Source organism: Pristis pectinata, chromosome 5 (genome assembly GCF_009764475.1).
Source record: "Pristis pectinata isolate sPriPec2 chromosome 5, sPriPec2.1.pri, whole genome shotgun sequence".
Classification (NCBI taxonomy): Eukaryota; Metazoa; Chordata; class Chondrichthyes; order Rhinopristiformes; family Pristidae; genus Pristis; species Pristis pectinata.
Window position 1 is genome coordinate 62,740,856 of NC_067409.1, and position 23,065 is coordinate 62,763,920.

The following is a 23,065-nucleotide window of genomic DNA, read 5'->3' on the forward strand; positions in this document are numbered from 1 at the left end:
CCTGATCATTATGCTGGTTAGCTATAAAGAACTAAGATAAATGTGCTTAACCATGATTAATAGACATCAATGAATTGCATAGGTCTCTTTCGTTGCCATGGTATCTCTAGAGTGCACCGCAGTTATTCCTTTTTGTTTCTTTTCTTCTCTGATACAGGCATTAATTCTTTGGAAGTAAATATGAATTTGCTTTGCAAATCGGTTTTAGACTTCAGTAGTACTTAACAATCTTCTTAGTGCACTATTCCAAAGAGTCAAGGTACTTTAGAACACCTGAACAGACGTGTGAGCCCTGCAATTAAAGAAATCATTTCCTGAGTAACACTGAAAGAAATATCTAATGTTATTTCTAGCACTAGGGGTAAAAATCCTTCCTGACAGCTGGAAGCCATAATTTAATGGTGTGTCATATTGGCAGTGCCAAAGCTAAAGAGATGACACCTTTATCAACCATCCCACAGTTGGCAGCTCATTCTGAAACCTGAGGGCAAACAGCTTGGCAAATTGTATTTATTTTACTGGATCTTGAACTGATCACTAAATCATTGCATTAACCAGGGCTACCCTCTTTCCGTTGGTTCATGTTGAAAGGCAAGGGTAATCTTTGCTTATTACGTCAACTGCCACATTCATTCATTGTCCTCTGAGAATGAAATAAGATGACTGAAAAGCCTTCAAGATGGAAGAAATAAGCCATTAATTTATTGTACCATCAATCAAAAATGAACATTCATTCCACCAAGTGCCAGTGAGTGGCACCAGAACAAAATTCAAGTCTTATGATGTCACTATCAAGAATGAATGGAAGTCTTTTTCATGTGTTATCCCCTTCTCCTTTTCTCTTCTGAAGGTGAAGGCTCATTCTGGGTTACAGTTCTCAAGGTGTTAGTCTCCTCCACTGCTGTGCCAAAGTGACCATGCTTGTGTCAGCCTGGATAGCAAGTAATGGTCAACCATTTACATAAGGGAGCAGTTCCTGACTCTACATTTTGTTAAAACAGGTATGAGGAGTTTAAATACAGCTTCAAATAAGCATTTATATTTCAAATGCAAGAACAAAACTCAAAGAAAAGAAAACTAGAGAAATAATAAGGAAAAGTATTGACAAATACAATCCAGAAGCTTTTGTCATGATGAAAAGGAGCCAGTGTGCTTTTGTTAACAAAGTTGTTGACAATCAGAATTTAATCACATTAAGTTTATTTGGCTTGTACCTCAGAATATTCAGATGGAAATAGAAGGATCTCTTTCATTGCAGAAGACAACTAATTTCTTGTGATTGTTGAGACTACTCATGGAAGAGGAAAATTTTCAGTCTAGTAAACAACTTGGCATGCAGCAAGGGAGCTGCTATTCGCAACCCATCCATTTGAGTGACAGAAATAATTAATGTTCTAATTACCTGCTTGTTGAGAAGAATCTGGCTCATCTTCAATGAAATATGCTTAATGAAAGGACTGTTTTGATCTGCAATGTCAAAACTTGGTTTGGAGCAATGCACGTACAGTGGGCTATTCCCATTCTGGAGATCTTTTGCTTCCATTGTTTCACTAGTATTATGTGCTCAGATAGTGACAGAGTTCTGTTTGTTGTAGTCTTGTCATGGTCAACAAAGTTTCAACAGAGATCTGGAAAAGGATTCATTGACCTGAAACACTGTTATTTCAGTTTTGCAAACCACTCTCAGTGATTATGTTAATCAAGCATTGTGTTGTAAATTATCTCTATAATCTTTTGCTTCTGAATAATTAAATATTGTGCAGATACAGTCGATCATTAGTTTGGCTTTGAATGGCACAGTCTAATATTATTATATTTTCTGCTTTTCAGGGAGAACAGTGATATGTGCTGGACAACTCATGTAATCTCTGGAATTAAAAAAAAATCCTGGTTACAAGAGGGACGATCCTCATACGTGCACATGGCATGGGAATTGGGAAGAGTGTTCACTCTACCTATGCGATGATTCTGGCACAAGACTTGATCAAAATTAACCTTCAGGGCCAATGCGCACTTGAATGTAACAGGTGACTTGTTGCACCAATCATTATACCAGTGGGCAACTCAGTATTTAGAGGAGCAGAAAATCTGGAAGGTCAACTGGCTCTTATAAACAACCTCTTAGAAGGAAGGTGAACCTTGATAATTGCGAAGAAAGCACTTTACTTCAGGCAACAATGCATAACTCAAGGCCCCCTAATTCACATGCAGTGATGGTGTATGTAGAAGAAACAGAGACACATGAAGAGTTTCTCTTTCCCTCTTACAAGTGATAAGTGTCCCTAAAAATTAGTCAACAGCAGTTCAACAAGGGGGTCATGATGGAATAATCCCAGTATCTTAACTTTTAGGACCTATAAAGATATAAATGTAAGGAAGGATTAGAAATTCTTCTGCATAGCTCAGGGTTTTTGTGTGGTTCATAGTAGTTCAGACACAGAAAATTGATTAGTCAATACTATAGCTTAGACAGGTAAATTCCGTCACTGTCCTCTATGCATGTTCAGTACTCATTCAGGAGACGACTGGGCTCACAAGGTGACACCAGCTGACAAATAGTAAATGATAAATGTCACTGCTGTAAAAGTGTATCACACGTTCATGCAGAAGGAACTGGGCATCAAAAACAGAAGCTGCTGGAGGTCTGCCTGGCTGTAGTTAAAGGGCCTGTTTGATCCTGAACAGCGAGTCAGGGGTTCAGGCAGTGAAGCAACCTGTGAAATCCTCACGGATGGCGCCACTATCCTTAATGCAGCTTTGGAGGCAGGAAGAGAAAGAAATGCCAATGCTCGAAATAATTCACTCTCTACAGTACTCAATTCAGTTATTACACCTCACTGGATTAAAAGATACTTTCTGATCACAGATACTCATTCAAAACCTGCTCCACTCTCAGAATGACCGTCCCTGGTTGACCACACTTACTGTTGCTTTCTTTTAGTATGCATATTGTACAAAAGCTGCCTCAGTCATCTCAGAGCTTCTTTAACAATGTGCTCACTGACCCATCCCTACTCTACTTGAAGTAAAAACCTAGCACACAAATTTTGCCAAATATGGAGGACAAAGCTATCAACATCAGTGGCTGAAGCTAGATACCTGGCATTAGGCATAATAAGCCACTCAAAACGTAGCGTTTGAATAACTTTCCTTGTTCTTCCTTCATCACCTCAATGAAACAATCACACTCACCCATCACAGTCTGTTGTCACAGTGTGATATGACCTACCATTGCATTACATGCTAATTCTTCTTGCCTTATCCTGCAGGTACATATACTGAAGTGAAGACCGCAACCAAAGGCGAACTATCACTAGTTCCTGCACTCCAAGCACCAGCACAGAACTTGTCGGCCCAGATAGGATGGATAGGGAGTTAAAGATCTGTACTGGATGATTCGCTAAGCATAAAACAGGAGGTGGTGCAACTAAGGAGGACAGTTTAGGAACAGCTCATTGGAGTGCAAGAATGCATTCACACTCAGTTGGAAAGGAGATTTTAACCAAATGCTAATGGAAGGGCCTTGCGTTTAACTAAAAGTCACTTTCTGTTCACCAGCTATTGTTCAATGTGATGAACAGCCTGGTAAGGAGGTACTGCAGCACATCAGAGTGTGTTGCTTTGTATTCTGACTGATGACAGTAATGCTACCCAGTCAACCATAGAATAGGAGAAAAAAGGACTGCAGATGCTAGAATCTAGATGAAAAATACTATGATGCTGGATGGAAACTGCCAGGAGAATTCCAAGCGCAAACTGGAGGAAAAGCACCCCATTTTCCATCTTGGAACCTTGCAGCCTAACAGCATGAACATTGAATTGTCCCATTTTAAATAATCCCCACTCCCCCTTCCCCACACACCCTCTCTCCCATGCTTCTTCTCTTCTTCCCTTTCTACCCTTTTTAAAATTTTTCTTACCTTTGAACCATCCTCTGGTGGATCTGGTCTCCCCTCCTCCCCTGCACCTGCCTATCACTATCTCTTACCTGCATCTACCTATCACCACCTTGTGCCCACCCTGGCCCAAAACATTGACCACCTGCTTTTCTCCACAGATGCTGCCTGGCCTGCTGAGTTTCTCCAGTATCAGTGTTTTTCAACCATGGAATACGGTAGGTGCTGTTATCAAGAACAACTTTAATATATAAACCACACTTAAGATCATATAACCTTCCACAGAGAGTATCAAAAGAAGACACAAAAAGTAAAGAGGAGGCATTAGAAAGGGTGATGATAAACTTATTCAAAGAGGTAGTTTTACAGAGCCTCTTGAAGGACAAGAAAGAAGAGAGATTTATGGATGATATTCCAGATCTTTAAGGCTCAGGCCATGGCCTCCAAATGTGAGCGAAGGCAGTGGGGAGAGGAGAGGATGTACAAAAGGGCAGACATGGAGATACACAGGCGTTTTGGAACAGCTGTAGTCCAGAGCACCCAAAGGAAACACACAGGGATAGCAGGCAAACTCCACACAGACAGCACCCGATGTTAGAATTGAACCTGGATCACTGTAGGTGGGAGACTGCAGCTCTACCAGCCATAATGCTGTGCTGCCAACAATGACCAACTAAGTTGAAATCAGTTCATTCAAAGCAGGCTGAGGATACTGGGGGCTTTCTTTGTCTTTTTAGTTTCACTTTAGCAAATACTCTTACCAACTTGGGCCTCACAGAAGCATGCTATACAGTTTATTTTTTAAATATCATTATTAAGCACTTGTTTGCAGATTGACCCCATTTTATCTTATATCAATTAACATGCTTCAGAAATGAATCGCCAATAAAAGCGGTCATGGGTATTAGTATCAATTAAAAAGATTTTCTACGTTTTTGAGGTAATGGTTCACTAATTGGATCTTAACTAGAATCAGTGAGAGCTAAATTGGGCCAGGTGGTATATGTTATTTAAGGTGCTACATAGCCAAACAAAAACCAGGTTTGAAGGCCACATTAAATGCACACAATACAGATGGGAGCTGCACAAAATATTATCTTGGTAAAGGAAGTTTCAAAGAATTATCTCACAAAAACTGGTAACACATGAAGAATTAGGATGGTGGTGCAAATCAATATGCAATACTGATTTGACTGTAGAGTTCCCAACTATGAATTCTATATTCCAACTTTTCCCTAACACAGCCAAACATAAAATGAGAAACCAAATCGCTCCCACCCACAACTAGCACTATTTATGGTGATCTCAAACTATTTACATCTTTAGTTCCTGAATTGTTTCTAAATTAGTGTGTCTGATATCCATGCTAGAAGAGCAGAAATTTTCTCCAAGCATTACAAAAGGCTGAAACCGTCAATAATCCCTGTCACCAACTTCATGACATCAACGCCAACTCCATCCCTCCTCTGGCATATGTCCAAAAGTCAATCATATTATTCGCAACCTTGGTGTTATACTTGACCACATGTTTCACATGCTGCCTGCAACATAATGAATAGAATTAGATTCGATATGCATTGCAAGCACCATTGTTGTCACATATCCAATTTAAATTCCAATATTTCTGGATTGCTGTTCTAATGTCAGTCACGGTTTCACTGGTGCCAAGAAGAGAATTCTGGCAGGTAATATGGAAAGCTGCTTCATGTGACTTGACTGTATTTTAACCAACCTTGTTCAAGATTCCAGCCTGAGGGTATAATTATTTTTGTGTGCACTGGCATGCCCTCCTATTGTTTTAAATGAGAAAACAGTAATGGAGTGAATCTGCAGTGCAAATTACTGTTAACTTCCATCAGCACTTCCATAATTATCCATCGCAATGTCAGGCTATGCCCTGCTGAATGGTAGTTTACTGACTGGGACCACCTAACAGTAAAAGCAGTTCTGAGAAAGTTTTTAAGAAATGTCTAAATGTTATTGAGCTAGTCAGCATTTAAAAATAAGGTACCACTATTGTTCTGTGGTGTCAAACTTATGTGAAAAGTAGCAAAACAGTTGTCGTGAGTAGAACTTGAGGAAGCCCCTTCAAAGTTTCCTACCCTGAATGACAAGGAAAGGAATGTCCTTTACAGGACCAGGAGACTATATTGGATATTGGAAGAGAAGAAGAGAAGGCAATACAGCCCCACAATCCTGCTCTGCCATTCAATAAGATTTTGAAGGATTTGTTCTTACCTGATCTGATCTCAGTCTGAGTATCACTTTTCTGCCAGTTCCCCTTATCTCTCTATTCCTTATAGACTAAAAATAGGTCTATTATTGAATATTGAATATATTCAATGATTTGGCCTCTACAGCTCTCTGGGGAAGAGAATCAAAAGGTTCCCTCACAATTGGAAACATCCTCTCAGCATCTATCCTACCAAGGCCATTCAAAATATTAGATGCTTCAATAAGTTCACCCCATTCTTCTAACCTCTATTGTGCATGGACCCAATCTTACTCAAGCTTTCTGCATAAAACAATCTCTTCACCCCAGAAAAGCAACCCAGTTCTCTGAGCCACCCCAACTACAGTCCATCCCTTCTTTAATAAGGAGATAAAATCTGTGTGCAATATTCCAGGTGCCGATTCACCGATGTCTTCCACAAATGTATCAAGACTTCGCTAACTTTACAATCCACCCCTCTTTGCAATAAAGGGCAACCCTCCATGTGCCTTCCTAATAACCTGCTAACTTCATCTGTTTCACCTTTGAGAATACCCAGGCCACTATGAACCACAGCATTTTGCTGCCTCTCATCAGTTAAACAATATTCTGCTTTTTTATTCTTCATACCAAAGTCGATGCCTCTCGTTATTCCACATTATATTCCATCTGTCATTTTTTTTTTGCCCACTTGTTTAACCTTTCTGTATCCTTATTTCTTCCTCGTAAGTTCCTTTTCCATCTTACTGTGTATTGGCAGAACATTTGACTTTGACATACTGTGCCCATAATACAAGTCATAAATATAGATCATAAATAGTAGGAAGCCTAGAAAGGATACATGTGACACCATAATAGTTATAGCTTGCCGACCTACAAGTGACTCATTTATACCTACCTGCTGTTTTTTCGTTAGTTATCCCTGCCAATATTTTACCCTCAATGCCATGAGCTCTTACCATTTATGTAACCTAAACAAATGTCTAATGGAAATCCAAATGCACCATATCAACTGGTTCCCCTTTATTCACGCAGCAACGTCCAAAATATATGTCAAATATGATTTCTCTTTCATAATGCCATGTTGACCCAGCTTGACTACATGAGTGTCTCACTACCACATCCTTGATAATGGATTCTAGGATTTTCCCAATGACAGATGTCAAGTTAACTGGCCCAGAGTTTCCTGCTTTTGTCTCTGCATGAATAAGGAGATGTTTGTCATTTTTCATTCTGCTGGGATCTTTCCAGAATCAATGAAATTTTGGAGGATCTGAGCCAACACATCCACCATCTCTACAGCCATTTCTTTTAAGATCCTAATATGCAGGCATTCATGTCCAGGGGAGTTGACAGCTTGAGTTCCATTCATTTGGTCATGATAAGTTTATGCCTCCCTTTTGACCCAGGATTTTCTACTATTATTGGGATTCTTTTAGTATCTTCAACCCCATGAAGACTTATAGAAAATATTTGAAGTCTCTCCCATTTTCTCATTCCCCTTTATTCGTTCTCCAGTCTCATCCTCTAAGGAACCAATGTTAACTTTTGTTACTCTTTTGTATGTAATTGCAGAAGTTGTCATCATCTGTTATTATGTTACTTGCTAATTTATACTCGTAATCGATTTTCTCCCTTTTTGTTTTTTTAATGAATCTTCACCATTCTCTTTCTCTTCAAATCGTCTGCCCCAGCACTAATTTTTTTTTACAGAATGGCATGCCTTTTTTTCCCCAATGTGACATCATCATTAAACTTCTCAGTCAAACTACAGATGGACCATCCTTCTTGTAGAGTAGAGTTCTCAAAGGAATATATATTTGTTGAGAAATACGAATTCTCATCTTAAAATACTTAATATTCCCAATCTGCAATCTTGATCTCTGGCACTGCCTATGTGAAGTTTGCACATCCTCCCTGTGACCGTGGGATTCCCCTCATAGCTCCAGTTTCCTCCCACAACCCAAGGACTTGCTGGTTGGTAAGTTAATTGACCAGTCTAAATTACCCCTGTGTAGGTGAGTGGAAGTATCAAAAAGGTTGATGGGAATGTAAAGAGAATAAAATACGCAAAGTACGCAAAGAGGTACAGGTAGGTTAATTTGGGTTTAAAGTGGGCGGTGCGGACTCTTTGGGCTGGAAGGGCCTGTTACCACGCTGTAAATAAAATTTAAAATTTTTTTTAAAAAATGGGTTCAGTGTGCAATTACCATGTAAATGGGTGCTTGATAGTTGGCCCAGTCTTATTGGACCAAAGGGCATGTTTCCAAGTTGTATTACTCTATGACTCTGTGATTTTATATCAAGATTATAGTTGCACATAATATTGCAATATTGCTTGCAAGTTCTCACAGCTTTTTGAGTTATACTCTTTCTTAAGGCTGAAAACAAAATATTCCAGGGTACTTGACGTTTCATGAAGATAGGCAGAAGGGAAAAGAAAATGTGCTATCTCTGTTAATACAGCATGAGATCAGCATGGTAGGAAGAAATAAACTTGGCTCAGAAGATCCTGTGTTGCTGTTTGTCAGGGAACTCATTGACTTCTGTCCCTTGCCATTTCTTATCTGCATCCAAACTCATTCAGCATCTGGACCTTCTGACTGCCTTGTCCTCTCTGTTTACTTTCTGAATTTCCCCTCAACTGATCCTTTGCTCCCACTACAACAGTACATTGCACTCCTATTAAGGCATCAAAAATACTTCCCATCTGAACTTATCCTGTTCAAGATCGTTAAATTGGTAGTTTGTCAAAAGATTGCACTTTCCAAGTTTCTGCCTTTTCTTATATCCAGAACTGATAGAATGACAGTTTTCCGCATTGGTGAATAACATACCTGCAAACCCTGCCCGTCAACAGTGACAGAGTTAGCTCGTTGTATCTTGGTGCGCTCCTCTGACTTTTTTGTTTGCAGGGAATTATCATCTCTTCTTTTCACAGTGGTTTGCCTATCCTGCAATTCAAACAAAACAGCAACATCTGTAAAACTCTCATTTTTCAGAAATTTAGTAACACATTCTGAAGGACTGAATTTCCACTTGGAATCTCCTACCAGTATTTTGGCAAAAGTTGCACAGCTTTTCAACTGAAGTGATGGCAAATGATCAATACAATAACCATGATAACTCTTCAGTGTGATTATGTCCAACCATGAGCTAAGTATTACAGTGTCTTCCTTCTGTTTCTTCAACATTAATGAGGAATGTTTTCGATGCATGAGATGGGCACTGAGATCCGTAGGAAGGAGATCTCTAAATATTCAAATTATTCTGAGCCATACTCATATTCATTTTGTTTGACTAATAGAATACACCTCATATAACTTAAATAATTTGGCATTGGAGATATCCTTCATTTTTGAGCGTTTAGACTCTGTACATGCATGGGTCCCAATTCTGGCAGTGAAAACACAAGCACGTCCTTGAGCACTGACCGATGGGCTTTACCGAAGGTCTGACAGACCCAAGTACCAACTTTTACAGTACACCTCCTGGACCAAACTGTCTGAAATTCCAGAGTTTATTCGTCACTGCTGGGGGGGGGGGGGGGGGGGGATGGTGGTGGGAAAGCAAGGATGCTCCCTCTGTACAAGAGTCTATCCACAACATTTAAGACAAAATGCACCATTTTTAAGAGTCCAAAATGGCTCATTATCTTGGCCATATGAGTAAAGCCTAACTCCAGTCTGTACCCTTTGACACTGAGTACATTTCCTGACACACAAGGAATCCACTCAGCCCATTGAAGCCATACTGGCTTCCAGTAGAATAATTCCATCAGTGCTATTCCTCCTCTCCGCGCACCCCTTTGATACATTTTTTTGCCAATTACCTCCACCAGGGGTAATTTTACAGTATTCAAGTAACCTGTCAGCTCATCTTTGGGAAGTGGGAGAAAATTAGAGCAAACAGAGAAAACCCAAGTAGTCACAGAGAAAACGTGCAAACTCCTCACTGATAGTGCCTGAAGCTGGAATCAAACCTGGGTCCCTATAGCTGCAAGTCATCAGAACTAACTGCTCTGCAGCTCTGGGTACCTGACGATTCAGGGAAGATGGAGTCTTGTTAACGGCAATTGAGTTGATAGCATCCTCGTTCAAGGATGCAAGTTCACATCGGACCATGAAGAGTTGAGCTTAAGTAATGTATGCTATAATAATCCATTTCAAGCATTGAAGCAAAGCAGCACTGTCAGAACTGTTGTCCTCAGATGGGACATCAAACTGAGGCCCTGTTTGCCTTTTCAGCTGGCTGCAAAAGGTACTAAGCCACCATTTTGACAAGGAACAGGTGAGCTATCTGCAGTGTCCTGGCCAATACTTACATGCAAACCGACATAGGTTATCTGGTCATTATCATAGTTATTTGTAGGAGCTTGATGTGTGCATATTGCATGCCGTATTTCTTTTTCAGAACAGTGAATACACTTAAAAAAAAACAACCGACAATGTAGAGGATCGCAAGAGGCTGCAGAGGGTTGTAGGCTCAGCCAGCTCCATCAAGAGCACAACCTTCCCCACCATTGAGGATAGCTTAAGAACCCTCACAATCCCGGACATGCCCTCTTCTCGTTACTACCATCAGGGAGGAGGTACAGAAGCATGAAGATGCACACTCAATGATTCAGGAACAGCTTCTTCCCCTCCACCATCAGATTTCTAAATGGTCCATAAACCCATGAACACTACCTCATTGTTCCTTTTTTTCTTGAATTAATAATTTATCTTTTAATTTATAGTTTATTGCCTTTGCACTGTACTGCTGCCACAAATCAACAAATTTCACATCATACAAGGCAGTGATAATAAAACAGATTCTGAATTCTGATTCTGTAACAAAATTTAACATCATTTTAAGCTTTTCTTTCTCTTGTGTTGGGAATCTACATTTACCTTATAGCTGGTGCTTCAATGAGCTAATAAAGTATTTGAATCCTAGAACACCAAACTCCAGTGAAAGTCCCAGCACATTTCTGAGCCAAACCCTGGAATCATGTGGAGTTCTGGGTGGGCTAGATTCAGCAAAACCACAAGGGGAATTTAACCACAAACTTTAACCACACATTCATAGAACTCTCATCTGGGCAAGACAACTCTGGATCCAGCCAGACAGTGCAAACATTTTATTGTTTGGCTAAGCCCCATAATGCAGCTCTAGTTTTGGACTAGCAGCTAAATCGTGTGCAAGATTACTTAGGAAAGATAAAACCTTATCCCAACCTTTATTTAAATCCTCAGTGATCACTTGCAATCCCTAGTGCTCTGATCTGTGACTCGATAGCCTTATACCTTACAAAACATGCTATTCCTTTAGCAGAAACTTCAGCCAAAGTCTTTGTTTGCTATATTCGGCCATGCCCATGAAAGCTACTTTACTAACACTGCCTGGTTGAAAGACACCGGTGAACAGCACACAATCCAACTTTGTTTAAAATTAATTAAATGCTTCCTTTTGAGCACAAGCAAGCATGCTCCTATGTTGAATTTTCATTTAGTTGTGAATAGTATAATAAATGATATCTATCCAAAATCAACTTCTTGAGAAACAGTATTAGGAGTGTATCACAATATTACTCTCCACCTTATTGTTGCTGTGTGTGTTTGTGTGTTTCTAAATCCAATACATTCACGGCTTGTATCAGGTATGATCTTAACCAGGCAGTTTGTCAGTCTGCTTTCAATAAGGTAGCCGACAAAGAGGTCACATTAAGAATAACATGAATATCTAGGACCCCTAGATTATGCCTTGCACAGCTTTTTTTGTTATTTATTCATTCTTCAGGATGTCAGTATTGACTAGCAAGGCTGGCATTTGCTGTCCATTCTTAAGTGCCTTTGAGAAGTTGATGGTGAGCCATCTTCTTGAAATGCTGCAGTCCTTCTGGTGAAAATATTTTCACAATATTGTTGGACACAGAATTCCAGGATCTAGCCTGAGTACTGATGAAGGACTGACAATACATTTCCAAGTGGAGATGGTGTATGCCTGGAGGGCAACCTGTGGGTGGTGATGTTCCCATGTGCCTGCTGCCCTTGTTCTTTTTGGTGATATGGTTCATGGATTTAGGATGTGCTGTTGGATCAGCCGTGAGCAATGTCAGTGCATTTTGTAGATGGTCAATATTTTAGCCACGGTGCGATAGTGGTAGATAAGATGCCATGCATCAGGTAGTGCTGAGCTTCTCGTACATTGGAGCTGCACTCTTTCAGGCAAACATAGAATATCCCATTTCTCACCTTATAGATGGTGTCATTCTTCTAAGTTTGCTGATGATACCAGGCTAAGTGGGACAGCAAGGATGGAGGAGAATGTATGGAGGCTTCAAGAAACTATAGACAAAGTGAGTGAGTAGGCAGATGATGCACAATGCAGGAAAATGTGAGGCCATCTACTTTAATGCACAAAGTAGAAAATCAGAGCATTTTATAAATTGGATAATTTATAAATCAGAAATTGGATAAAAGTGACATAGATGTGTTTGTGCAGCCAAAATGCATGCACAACAGGTGATTCGGAAGCTAAATGTTATGTAATCCTTTATGAGGAGAGAATTGGATAAAGGACTAAGGAAGTCTTATTGCAGTTCTACGGGACTCGGTGAGAGTGTACCTGCAGTTTTGATATCTCTTCCTAAGAAGGGCTCTACTTGCCATAGAGAGAATGTGGCAAAGATCCACCAAAGTGATTCCACGCGTGGCAGTTTGCCATATGAGGAGCGAATGAGTAGACTGGGACTGCGTTCTCTAGAGTTTATAGCAATGAGAGGTGATCTCATCAAAACTTTCAAAACTCTTACAGGTTGTGACAGGGTGGATGAAGGGACAATGTTTCCTCTTACTAAGGAACCTACAACTAGTTTTAAAATGAAGGCTAGGCCGTTTAATATGGAGATGAGAATCGTCTTCCCACAGAGGGTGGTGAATCTTTGGAATATCTATGCTAGAGGGCTGTGGAGAATCAGTCATTGAGTTTGTTTAGAGCAGAGATTGATAGACTTCTAGATATTACAGGATATGACAATAGTGGAGGAAGAGGTTGTTGATATAAATCATCCATGATCTTGATGAATTGTTGAGTCGGCTTTAAGGGGCAAATGGCCTACCCAATGCATTTCCTCCCAACCCAATCGCTTTTATTTTGATGTAAATTAATTAGCCATGATTCCATACTGCACTACTGCTGTGACTTTATCTTTTCATTTGTATCTAACTTGACTAATAAATGCATTGTTCATTATTCTGCATCATCAATGAAACATGGTGCTTTCAATTTAGTCCTTTAACTGTCTTTTTTTGACCACTTATTATTGCAGAATTTGATAAGTGAAATAAATCGACCAGTGCTTGCAACAATCTCCTCTGCTTCCTTTCCAGTTCCCATTGCAAATTCTTGTAAGCTCATGCCAGTAAACTTAGGAGTGAGACAAGGAAGAATTTCTCTACTCAGAGAGTGATGAATTCTCCATGCCAAAGGCTGTAGAGACTCAGTCACTGGGTTAATCTCTGTCATACTGTATATTTGCCCTCATTTGCTTCATCATTAGTCTCATCGATCTCAAAACAAATCTACCATTTTGAATCCTGAAGCAGGACTACATTTGAAAATGTGAAAAATCTCATGTTTGTGCAAGCTATCTCATGTGTAGTTAACCTGAAGATTCAGAGGAATTACCAGCTCATCATACATGTGCACAGAGGTATCCAGATAGTGAAGACAATGAGCGTGTCATGATAGATAACAGCAGAAAGCAAATAAAGAATAAAGGGAGGAGAGCCCATGAAAATCATTGATTAGGGATTGAATTTGTAAAATGAAAAATAGTTTAAAGACAAAGTTTTGTATCAATAAAAATACAATAAAACTCTAAAAATCTGTTATCCAACTATTCAGAAATCACAATGGTTCAGCATCTGGCTCACTAGGCGCCATTTCCCATCATTCCTTTCACACACCAGGGCCCTAGTTCCCACACTCCCTTTCACACATTGAGGCTCTAGTTCCTGTACTCTCACTCACTGGGGCCCAGGTCTTTGTTCTTTTTTCACTCACTGGGGTCCCAGTTCCGATGCTCCCTTGAAATGCACCCAGTTCTGCTACCTGCACTCCCTTAAAATTCTCCTGGTTCTAATTCCCATGCTTCTTTTATTTTTACCAGGTTCACTGGAAAACGTATTTTTCTATTGTGTAACATCTTTAAAAAGTCAATTGAAAGTGTTTGGACTATTAACAGTGATAATATCCTGACCTTGCTGGATTTCTGGAGTTTTACCATAAATGAATTGAAAGCATCAGTCTTACAGGTATTGAAGTTTGAAACAAAATTGAATTTTGCCCTACTTCAACTCTTTTCAAGTGGATGGAAGTCCTTGATACAAAATACAGTTCAATGTTCAATACACAGGCTGATTCATGGGTTGGCCCATCCAATTTCTATCAAATTAATCCTAATTCTCTGCTTGTAGAGGATTAAAATATATATATATTTTAATCCTCTGTGATGTACAGTGCCAGAACTAACCATCTTTATTTCAACAGTAGAGTTATGGTTGCCTGACATTACTGGTAATCGAGTAATGCAGTGGAGCCAAAAACTCCAGATCATTCAAGAACTAATTAGATATTTCCATGAGTGAACCAGGCAGGCTGTATCATCCATCTTATCTGCATGTAACTTTGCATTATCAGTTATAGAAAATGGAGTTATGTATCAATGATTCAGTCAGGCAGACAGCATGTGGCCCATGAGATATAATAAAACACACTTCAAAATTGCATCTAAATATGATTCTAACAAAAACTAACACAATAACTCCATTTTTGTGATTTGACAAACAACAGCAGTAACCTTTTAATTTGAATGTTTAATTCAGTGTTAAAATACAATTGGATGTCTCCAAAAATTATTTCAACTGAAAGAAGACAAAAGTAGTCAAGAAATTCTGTTCCCTAAAAAAACAGTAAATATTATTACTTTGTTATAATCATACAGGATGCACGAGAAACATAGCACTCTGGCCTGACAGTTGTTTTGTTTTTAACACAATTTGGGAGAATCAATGATTTTTGGGTTCTACGACTGACATGACTGCATCATAGAAAAGGAGGTGGAGCCCCAAGGAAAATCATTGCCGATTCCCTGAGAAAATTGAGCTCTGGCATAAAAGAACGAGAAGTAAATTTTGTGATATGGGGGCTGAGTGTGTTGCAAGCGCACAGAGCAACATTGTGTACTCCCAGTTTGTGAGTGTTTGCTATTCAAGTTAATAGAGGATATGGCGTTCATACAAGAATGGCTGGAGTTGAGCAGTCATGTGTTATTCTAACCATTGACATCAATGGCCAAAAGAAACATGTTGAGTGTGGTGAACCCTCCACCCAAATTCTCCATAATCGTTATGATGCTGGAGGAACTCAGCAGGCCAGACAGCATCCGTGGAGACGGTCAACGCTTTGGGTCAGTTCCTCCAGCATCGTGGTGTTTTTCATCTAGATTCCAGCATCTGTAGTCCTTTGTTTCTCTCTATAATCATTCCTTTTGTGTGAAGCTAGGAGTATTAAATTATTCTAGTAATAAGATGGAGGCGCTGCAAGTTTGAATTTTGCCATTATCTCATTTTTTTGTGTGTGAAAATTGCCACAAACACCTTGGTGCTGATTGTTGTTCACTAATGAAGCTGCGTTGTTATTTTTATTGTTACTTCTTTGTTGCTCCTCATAACTGCTTTTCAGTTGGTTTTCAGGAATTAAGACATGCAACTTTATGATACCGACATATCATTTTAAATGCCGACGTTAAAAGTCTTCAAGTGTTAACAATTCAGGCATAACTTAGCTGCAAGTTAAATTAAGTTGTGGACTTGTCAATTGACACTGACTAAAGCCAGGTTACTCATCTTCTGATGTTTGTACATTTGTTTTCATGTTTAGGTGCTATTCAGATGAAATGGGAAATAAAGAAAATGTGCTTTATATACTTTACATTTCATTTCAAATAACAGATGCAAAGAATGCAATTACGTTGAACCTTTCTTATACTCTTCAAAGCACATTACACTCAAAGTACTTTTGAAGTGTGAGAAAGTGTAAGGGATTTTTGCTATAAGATGCTCGCGACAAGTGATGCATCGTTTCTTCAACAGGTTTATAAGAGGCACAGTCAAAACAAAATCTCACAGGTTTGTTAAAGCTCTAGGTGGCTTTGTATTGTTTTGAAATTGTAGTTATTGAAACTAATAGAATGAGTGCTACCTCTAAAGAAACCTTGCATTTCATGACTTGTGTTCGAGCCATGTATCCCAGTGTGGTTAAGAGTCATTGAATCACTGCCAGTCATACTCATTAGGATTTATGATTAGGTGTCTCCAATTGTTAATTAAGTCCAACTAACAGCACCAGCAGATAATGGTTACTTTCTTTTTAGTATATAATTACAATATAATTACCCACAGGATATCAGAACGATACAAAACCTTTTCACTAAATGTGCCCTCATTAGAAATCAACTTATAACGCACAATTATTCAGTCAACCTGAATTAATTGAAACATTATTGCATTAATGGATGTAACATTAAGTACCAAGGCCTGGTAATTTCTGTGCAGATTGGGTTTCATGTGCAGAGAAACCTGCTTATTATCATAATGTTTTACATCCTAAACCCACTCATTATCATTGAATTCCAAAACACCACTCCATTCCCTATTCATTTCTATATAATTTATCATGTTTCAGGTCATAATATGGTATAATGTCACTGATTATTTTATTTAGGTTACAGAATCTCAACCAGTCACAATTAACCCATGTTAAATATGTAAACATCTCTGAACCTTCTTACACCTCAACTGTGTGTGAATGACCTCTTTTTTTCTATTATTTTTTGCAGGGGGTTTATTGCCAAGTATTTTCTTTTCTTCTCCTCTTCTGAAAGAGTACATGTATAAGACCACATCGATAAGTACATATATAAGAGAACTCTCTGGCTCTTCAACAAAATTATCTTTATTACGTAAGAGCCTGTGCACTAAGCTGTAACTTATTTGTCCATGGTTTGGTATTATTCTACTTATAATTACTGGGAGAAGATACAGAAGTTTGAAAGCTAGGACATCCAAACCTAGGAACAGCTTCTTCCCCACGGCTATCGGACTTCTGAATCAATCACCCCTTTCATATTTCCTCCCGGTGGTACTGCTGCCATGTTCTCGTACTCTTAGTTTTACCTCTCTCTGTTACTCTGTTATTGTCACTTTAGCATTTCTTTTCACATTACTTCAGATTTGCACTACTATCTTTGCACCATTCTGCTGTTTTGCATTCATCGTGATATTTATTGTTGTATTTATTACTTACCATGTATACTGTTTACTCTGTGAGTGTCATATGAGCAAGGACTTTCACTGCTCCCTGGGGATATGACAATATACTAATCTGGTTAATAAAACCAGGTCTGGTTTCTATCTCCCACAGCCAGGACATTAAGAGTAATTCTTATTCTGCTGTCATGCCAGCCATGATTACCAAACTCAGTGCTGACCAGGAAATGGATCTGTGATCAGAGGTCTCTATCCAGTTCCTTCGACTAATCAATTTCTCTGATGCCAGATCTTTGATCTAATCACAGAGTTTCTAGATAAGCTATACATGATCCATACATTCCAATAACTTGTTTTCCAATTTACTTCATTTCTGAATTTGAGGATTTATGAATTTGAAGTGACAGGTCAGGCCCTAGACTCTAGACTCAGAATATACATATACTCTAATTGTAGTATTAGTTTGAAGTGAAACCATTTCCTCCTGTATTACAAGGTCCTCTTTCCTTTCAAAATTGAGCTGGCCAGCATTGTTTGACATCACATTACTGAAAACAAAAGGAAATAAACTATTCCAAATTTGCTCTACGACTATGTGAACTAAAGCATATATATTAAACAAAGACCTCTACTTTTGTTATTTCTCCTGTGGAAGCCATCACAAAGTAGAATGAGATATCTTGAATAACTTCTGGACCCCAGAAATGACCAACAAGTTTCAGAAATCCTACAAAAGTAAATATTGGTTCATTTTACTTTATTATTTTTACAGAATTTTATACCTACTATTACATCAAATTTAATGGAATTATACAGCACAGGAAGATAATCTCCAAGGGTTTATGCCAATGTTTATGTTCCAGAAGAGCCCCCATCTACTTTATTTGCTTTAACATTATTGACATGTAATGCATTCTTAGAACAGTACTACCGAGGAGACATCAGTTCTGTATCAGCTCTTTCACAAAGCAAACCAGTTAATCCCACTTTCTGTTACTGTTTCATATTTTCTATTATTATCCCCCAAATATATAGACAAATCCCTTTCTAGGGTACTATTAAAATTAAATCCATCACCCTATTAAGTGGTGCATGCTAAATAAATAATAATAATAGAAAATCCTCATTGCGTCTGGTCCTTTTGTCAATCTTCTTAATTCTGTGCCCTGTGGTTATTAATCTTTAAGCCACTGGAAACAGTTTAATTATACATGAAATCTTCATGATTTCAAACCCCTGTTTAATCTCCTGGTTTTCTTTGCGTTAAGGTGTTTTAACTCCTGTTTCTGCAGTCCATGTACACAACTGTCATCGTTCTCTTCTGTATCCTCTCTCCCTGCAATGTACTGACATCCTTTCTAAGGCATGATGCCCAGGATTGGACACAATGTTCTAACTGGAGACAAAGTAGTGTTTTATATAAAATTCTAAAACAAACTGTAGATGCTGGAAATCTGAAACAAAAACAAAAAAGTGCTGAAAAAACTCAGCAGGTCAGGCAGCATCTGTGGAAAGAAGAACACAGGGTCTGTGATCCATTGTCAGAGCTGAGCAGCTGAACCAGAGTTTCTCCATCATTTTCTGTTTCTGTTTCAGTTTTGTATTTTAGTTCTGCCATAACATCCTAGTTTCTTGCTATCATTCCCAGGATTTATATACTGTATGCTGCTTTAACTATTTTGTTAAGAACTCCAGGTACTTTCAGTATGAGCCCTGGGAGATGTATGCAACTGTCCAGCATCTCCTTAAGTGCGTCTATACCATCAGTGTCAACTGTATCACGTGGGCCAAGAATTTAATTCCAATCAGTCAAGTTTCTCGTGAATGATGAACATACATCTAAGTCTGAATGTTCCTTTTATTCTCAGGCAAACTCTCAGGCTTGAAGTTGACTTACTTCCACTCCAGCTTTGCAGATTCTGAGGTGACTGATGAGGTCAATGATGGATTATGAGGTGCCGACAGGGTGGAATGGTGGATAGTTTGTGAAGTGGTGCACTCTTTCCTCTATTTCCACTGGGCTTCTGTGTGTTCCTGATAGATGAACTTGAGGTTCTCAATACCATCCTGAATGTACCTCGTCCACTTTAAGCAGTCATGGACCAGACGTTGCCAAGAATCAGTGGAAATTTTATCATGGAGGCTTTGAGTACATCCTTCCACCTTTTCGTCTGTCCTGTCTGGTTATCTCTTCCCACAACAGCGAATAAGAAAGCAATTTAAGCTGCACTGTGGCACAGCTAGTATAGCTGCTGCCTCACTGCTCCAGCAACCCTAGTTCAATCCTGACCTCAGGTGACGCATGCATGGATTTTGCACTTTCTCCCTGTGACTGCATGGTTTCCACCGGGTGCTCAGGATTCTTCCCACGTTCCAAAAATGTGCAGGTTGGTAGGTTAATTGGTTCTAGTAAAATTGTTCCCATTTTGTTGATAAGTGGACGAATTGAGGGTGGATTCAATGGTAATGTGGGGAAAATAAAATGGGTTCAGGCAGGATTAGAATAAAAATGGGTCTGCTCAAATTGCTTGCCCAAGCTGTCACGGGAAGACAGCAGTCACTGCGGAGTTGGAGGGATTCACAGCCTGTTTCCATGCTGTATCTCTCTATAACTCTATGAATCTGCTCTGGGAGTCTGACGTTAGGCAACCCGGCCTGCTCAGCGAATTTATGGAGAGTAACTGGGGCCTCAATGCTGAGGAATTTGGCCTAAAAGAGGATACTGACATTGGTTCACTTATTCTGCCAGTGAATTTGGAGAATTATACAAAGAGAGCATTGGTGGTATCTTCCTAGTGTCTTGAGGTGTTTACTGTAGGTAATCCAGCTCTCTATAGCATATAGAAGCACATAGATAGGCAGAGGTCACTGTTGCTCAATGTACTTCAAGTTTTGTCTCAATTCTGTGGTCGTGGCCCTGAAATAGTCATTTCCTTAAATATCCAGTGGCCGTGCTGGTGCATTAAAAGCAGTGGTAAATTTCATTGTCAATGTTTGCCTTTGCTGAGAGGTGGCTCCCAAGGTATAAGAAGTATTCCAATATTACCTGGATCTTGCCATGAAGATTATAGTCCAAACTATATAATACAGCTTGACTACAGAGCAGGTTATGTGTCACATTACAGTGAGAAAGATTAAGATAAGTGTCAGGACAATGATGCAACCTTGTTTGACACTGGTCTTCACTTAGATTGTTCCTGTTGTAGACACCTTGATTAGGAGCCTGGTTTGCATGTCATCATGAAGTGAACATGAAATGGAGACAAATTCCTGTGGGAAGCTGAATTTGAGGACAGTCCCTCCCAGTTGATGGAGTCAAAGGCTTCTGTGAGCTCTACCCCACCTATCAAACATTCCTACCCCAACATGTATAAATCATCTTTCTCACTTTGACTCTATTAAACCTTTTTTTTATTCTAAAGGCTACATTTTAGCATTCTCTTTTCTATTGTTGTGAACCTAACACACTTAATCAGTCTGGTTCCCTGCATATTTCATTCAATAGCATTTTATATTTTGAATGTAATATGCTTACAGTTATGATATAAAATATTTCACAACCCTAAGCTATGTTTATGCATACATATTACAGTGCAGATTTACATCTATTCTTTAAAATTCTTCTAAAATGTTTAGATCTTTACTCCTCCAAAACAAATTACAGCTTACTTTTATTTATGTGTTGCTTCTTCCTTCTTCAATCTTACCTAGACATTTTTTCAGTTACTTCAATTCCCCATCTAACCTGAGCCACTGCAAGCACTGCACTGTGGTTTGAGCACTCTTATTCAGAGCTGCCAATACAGTTACAGAAAACAGATGGAGTGTGAAGTCATAAAGGGAGGTTTAATCCAACAGAACAATAATAATGAAACAGAGAGAAGTGAGGATTAATATACTGTATAGAAGAAAATGTCCAACAAGGAGGAAGAATGTAAAGAAGGAAATGTAAAACTAATGTTAAAATAATAGGTCAGTATCTGAAAACATGAAGCTGGTAATAGTTCTCATTGACTTTAAGTGTAACCATAGTGATAATATCGGCATGATGTCATCTATGGCACTGATTAAATATTGCACCGTAGTGATGGGTGCCAAATGCAGAGAGCTATAATGGAAAATGGTTGTCTACCCATCATGAAATATGGTAATGCAAAAAGAAAAAAAAATTCTAACACCACTTTTCAACATACAACAAACTTTCTGAAATGATTTGCCAGGGTTACTGTACAGAACATGCATGACTGGTGTCTGATCGAACCTATCAAGAGGGATATCATAAAAAGGGCATTTTGCACCCTCTGAAAAGCCTAGTAAAATTGAATCATGTAGGAACAAATGAAAAAGGTATAAAAGGGCAGGAAAGAGAGAAAGGAATGAAGAAGGCAAGGAGGAAAATATCGTTGTGAACATTAGCATCAGCTGATATTTTTCAACCACCCTCTGTTCTTTGCAGGGAGGTTCTGCTAGTTCTGTTGGAAAGGGTTTAAACTAATTTGTCAAGGGAATGGGGCACAGAATAAATGCACAGTTGGGGAGGAGATGCAGACAAATATTGAAGAAAACTAAGTCAACCCAATAGGCAGAGCAGACATGGCCACATTAAGGCACATGGGAGGAACACAAGACTAAATTGCACGTCTTTCTATGCAAGGAGTCCGACAAGCAAGGCACATGAATTTAGAGTGTTGGTCAGCAAATGGGAATATGAATTACTATCACAGAGCCATTGTTACACTGTGGGAGGACTAACAAGAATAGGACATACACAACAAATAGTAAGAACCTAGGAGCACTGAGAAAGGAAGCACAGATAGACAAGTTGGTAAAAAAAAAAAGGCATACGGGATACATGTCTTCATCAGTCAGGGCATGGAGTTAAAAAGGAGGAAGATGACAATACAACTTTATAAAACATTGGTTCGGAGTATTGTCTACAGTGCTGGGGAACCAGTGGAGGTGTACAAAATTATAAGGGGCATAGATAGGATAAATAGTAGAGGTATAGTCAGCGAAGACATGGTGGGCTGAAGGACTTGCTTCTGTGCTTCAGTCACTCCATTTTTAGTGCAAATAGTGCAAAATGTGTGGGAAACAGGTTTATGATTCTTTCTGCCAGGTCCGAAACTGTATAGATGTCTTTTCCCTGACCAACTTGGAGGATGACATACAATAGACCCACCCACGAATAGTAAGTGTGCTGTAATATTGTAGCAGGATTCACGCTAATATTTATGACTTCTCTGTTCGGACCCCTCATCAGAGAGTTGGGAGTCCATCAAAAGGATTTCTCCAGAGGTGACAAAAACAGTTTGGTTAGGTGTGATCTCAAGATTGACAGAAGTAAAACCACAATTCCACCGTGGTTATAGATTACACTTAACACTTTACCTGTCCTTGGCAGTATGTCTAGCCAGAGTGTTACATTTAGTCATAGGAGTATCCCTCACCCTAGTAGTATATCTCACCTCACCAATTTTTGAAAAAGGTTATCAGGAAATCTGATTAAATTGGCACTTTAAATTAATGCAAATTTGCTGCATGTAGATTCTAACACTACAAAGGATTCCAAATAAAATATATGGATAAGTTTATAACAACATATAATGTTAACAAAAGAGAAAAAGTACATACAGTACACC

At 39.0% G+C, this 23,065-nt stretch overlaps 1 protein-coding gene across 1 annotated transcript in view; it reads right to left on the minus strand.

Moving 5' to 3' along the window:
• The window catches only part of dgkb (diacylglycerol kinase, beta), a 589,337-nt gene that overhangs the window by 269,170 nt on the left and 297,102 nt on the right, over positions 1-23,065 (minus strand). The window contains exon 14 of the mRNA XM_052015544.1: positions 8,946-9,062. Within this exon, the coding sequence (XP_051871504.1) occupies positions 8,946-9,062 (117 nt within the window). The remainder of the gene's footprint in view (positions 1-8,945; positions 9,063-23,065) is intronic.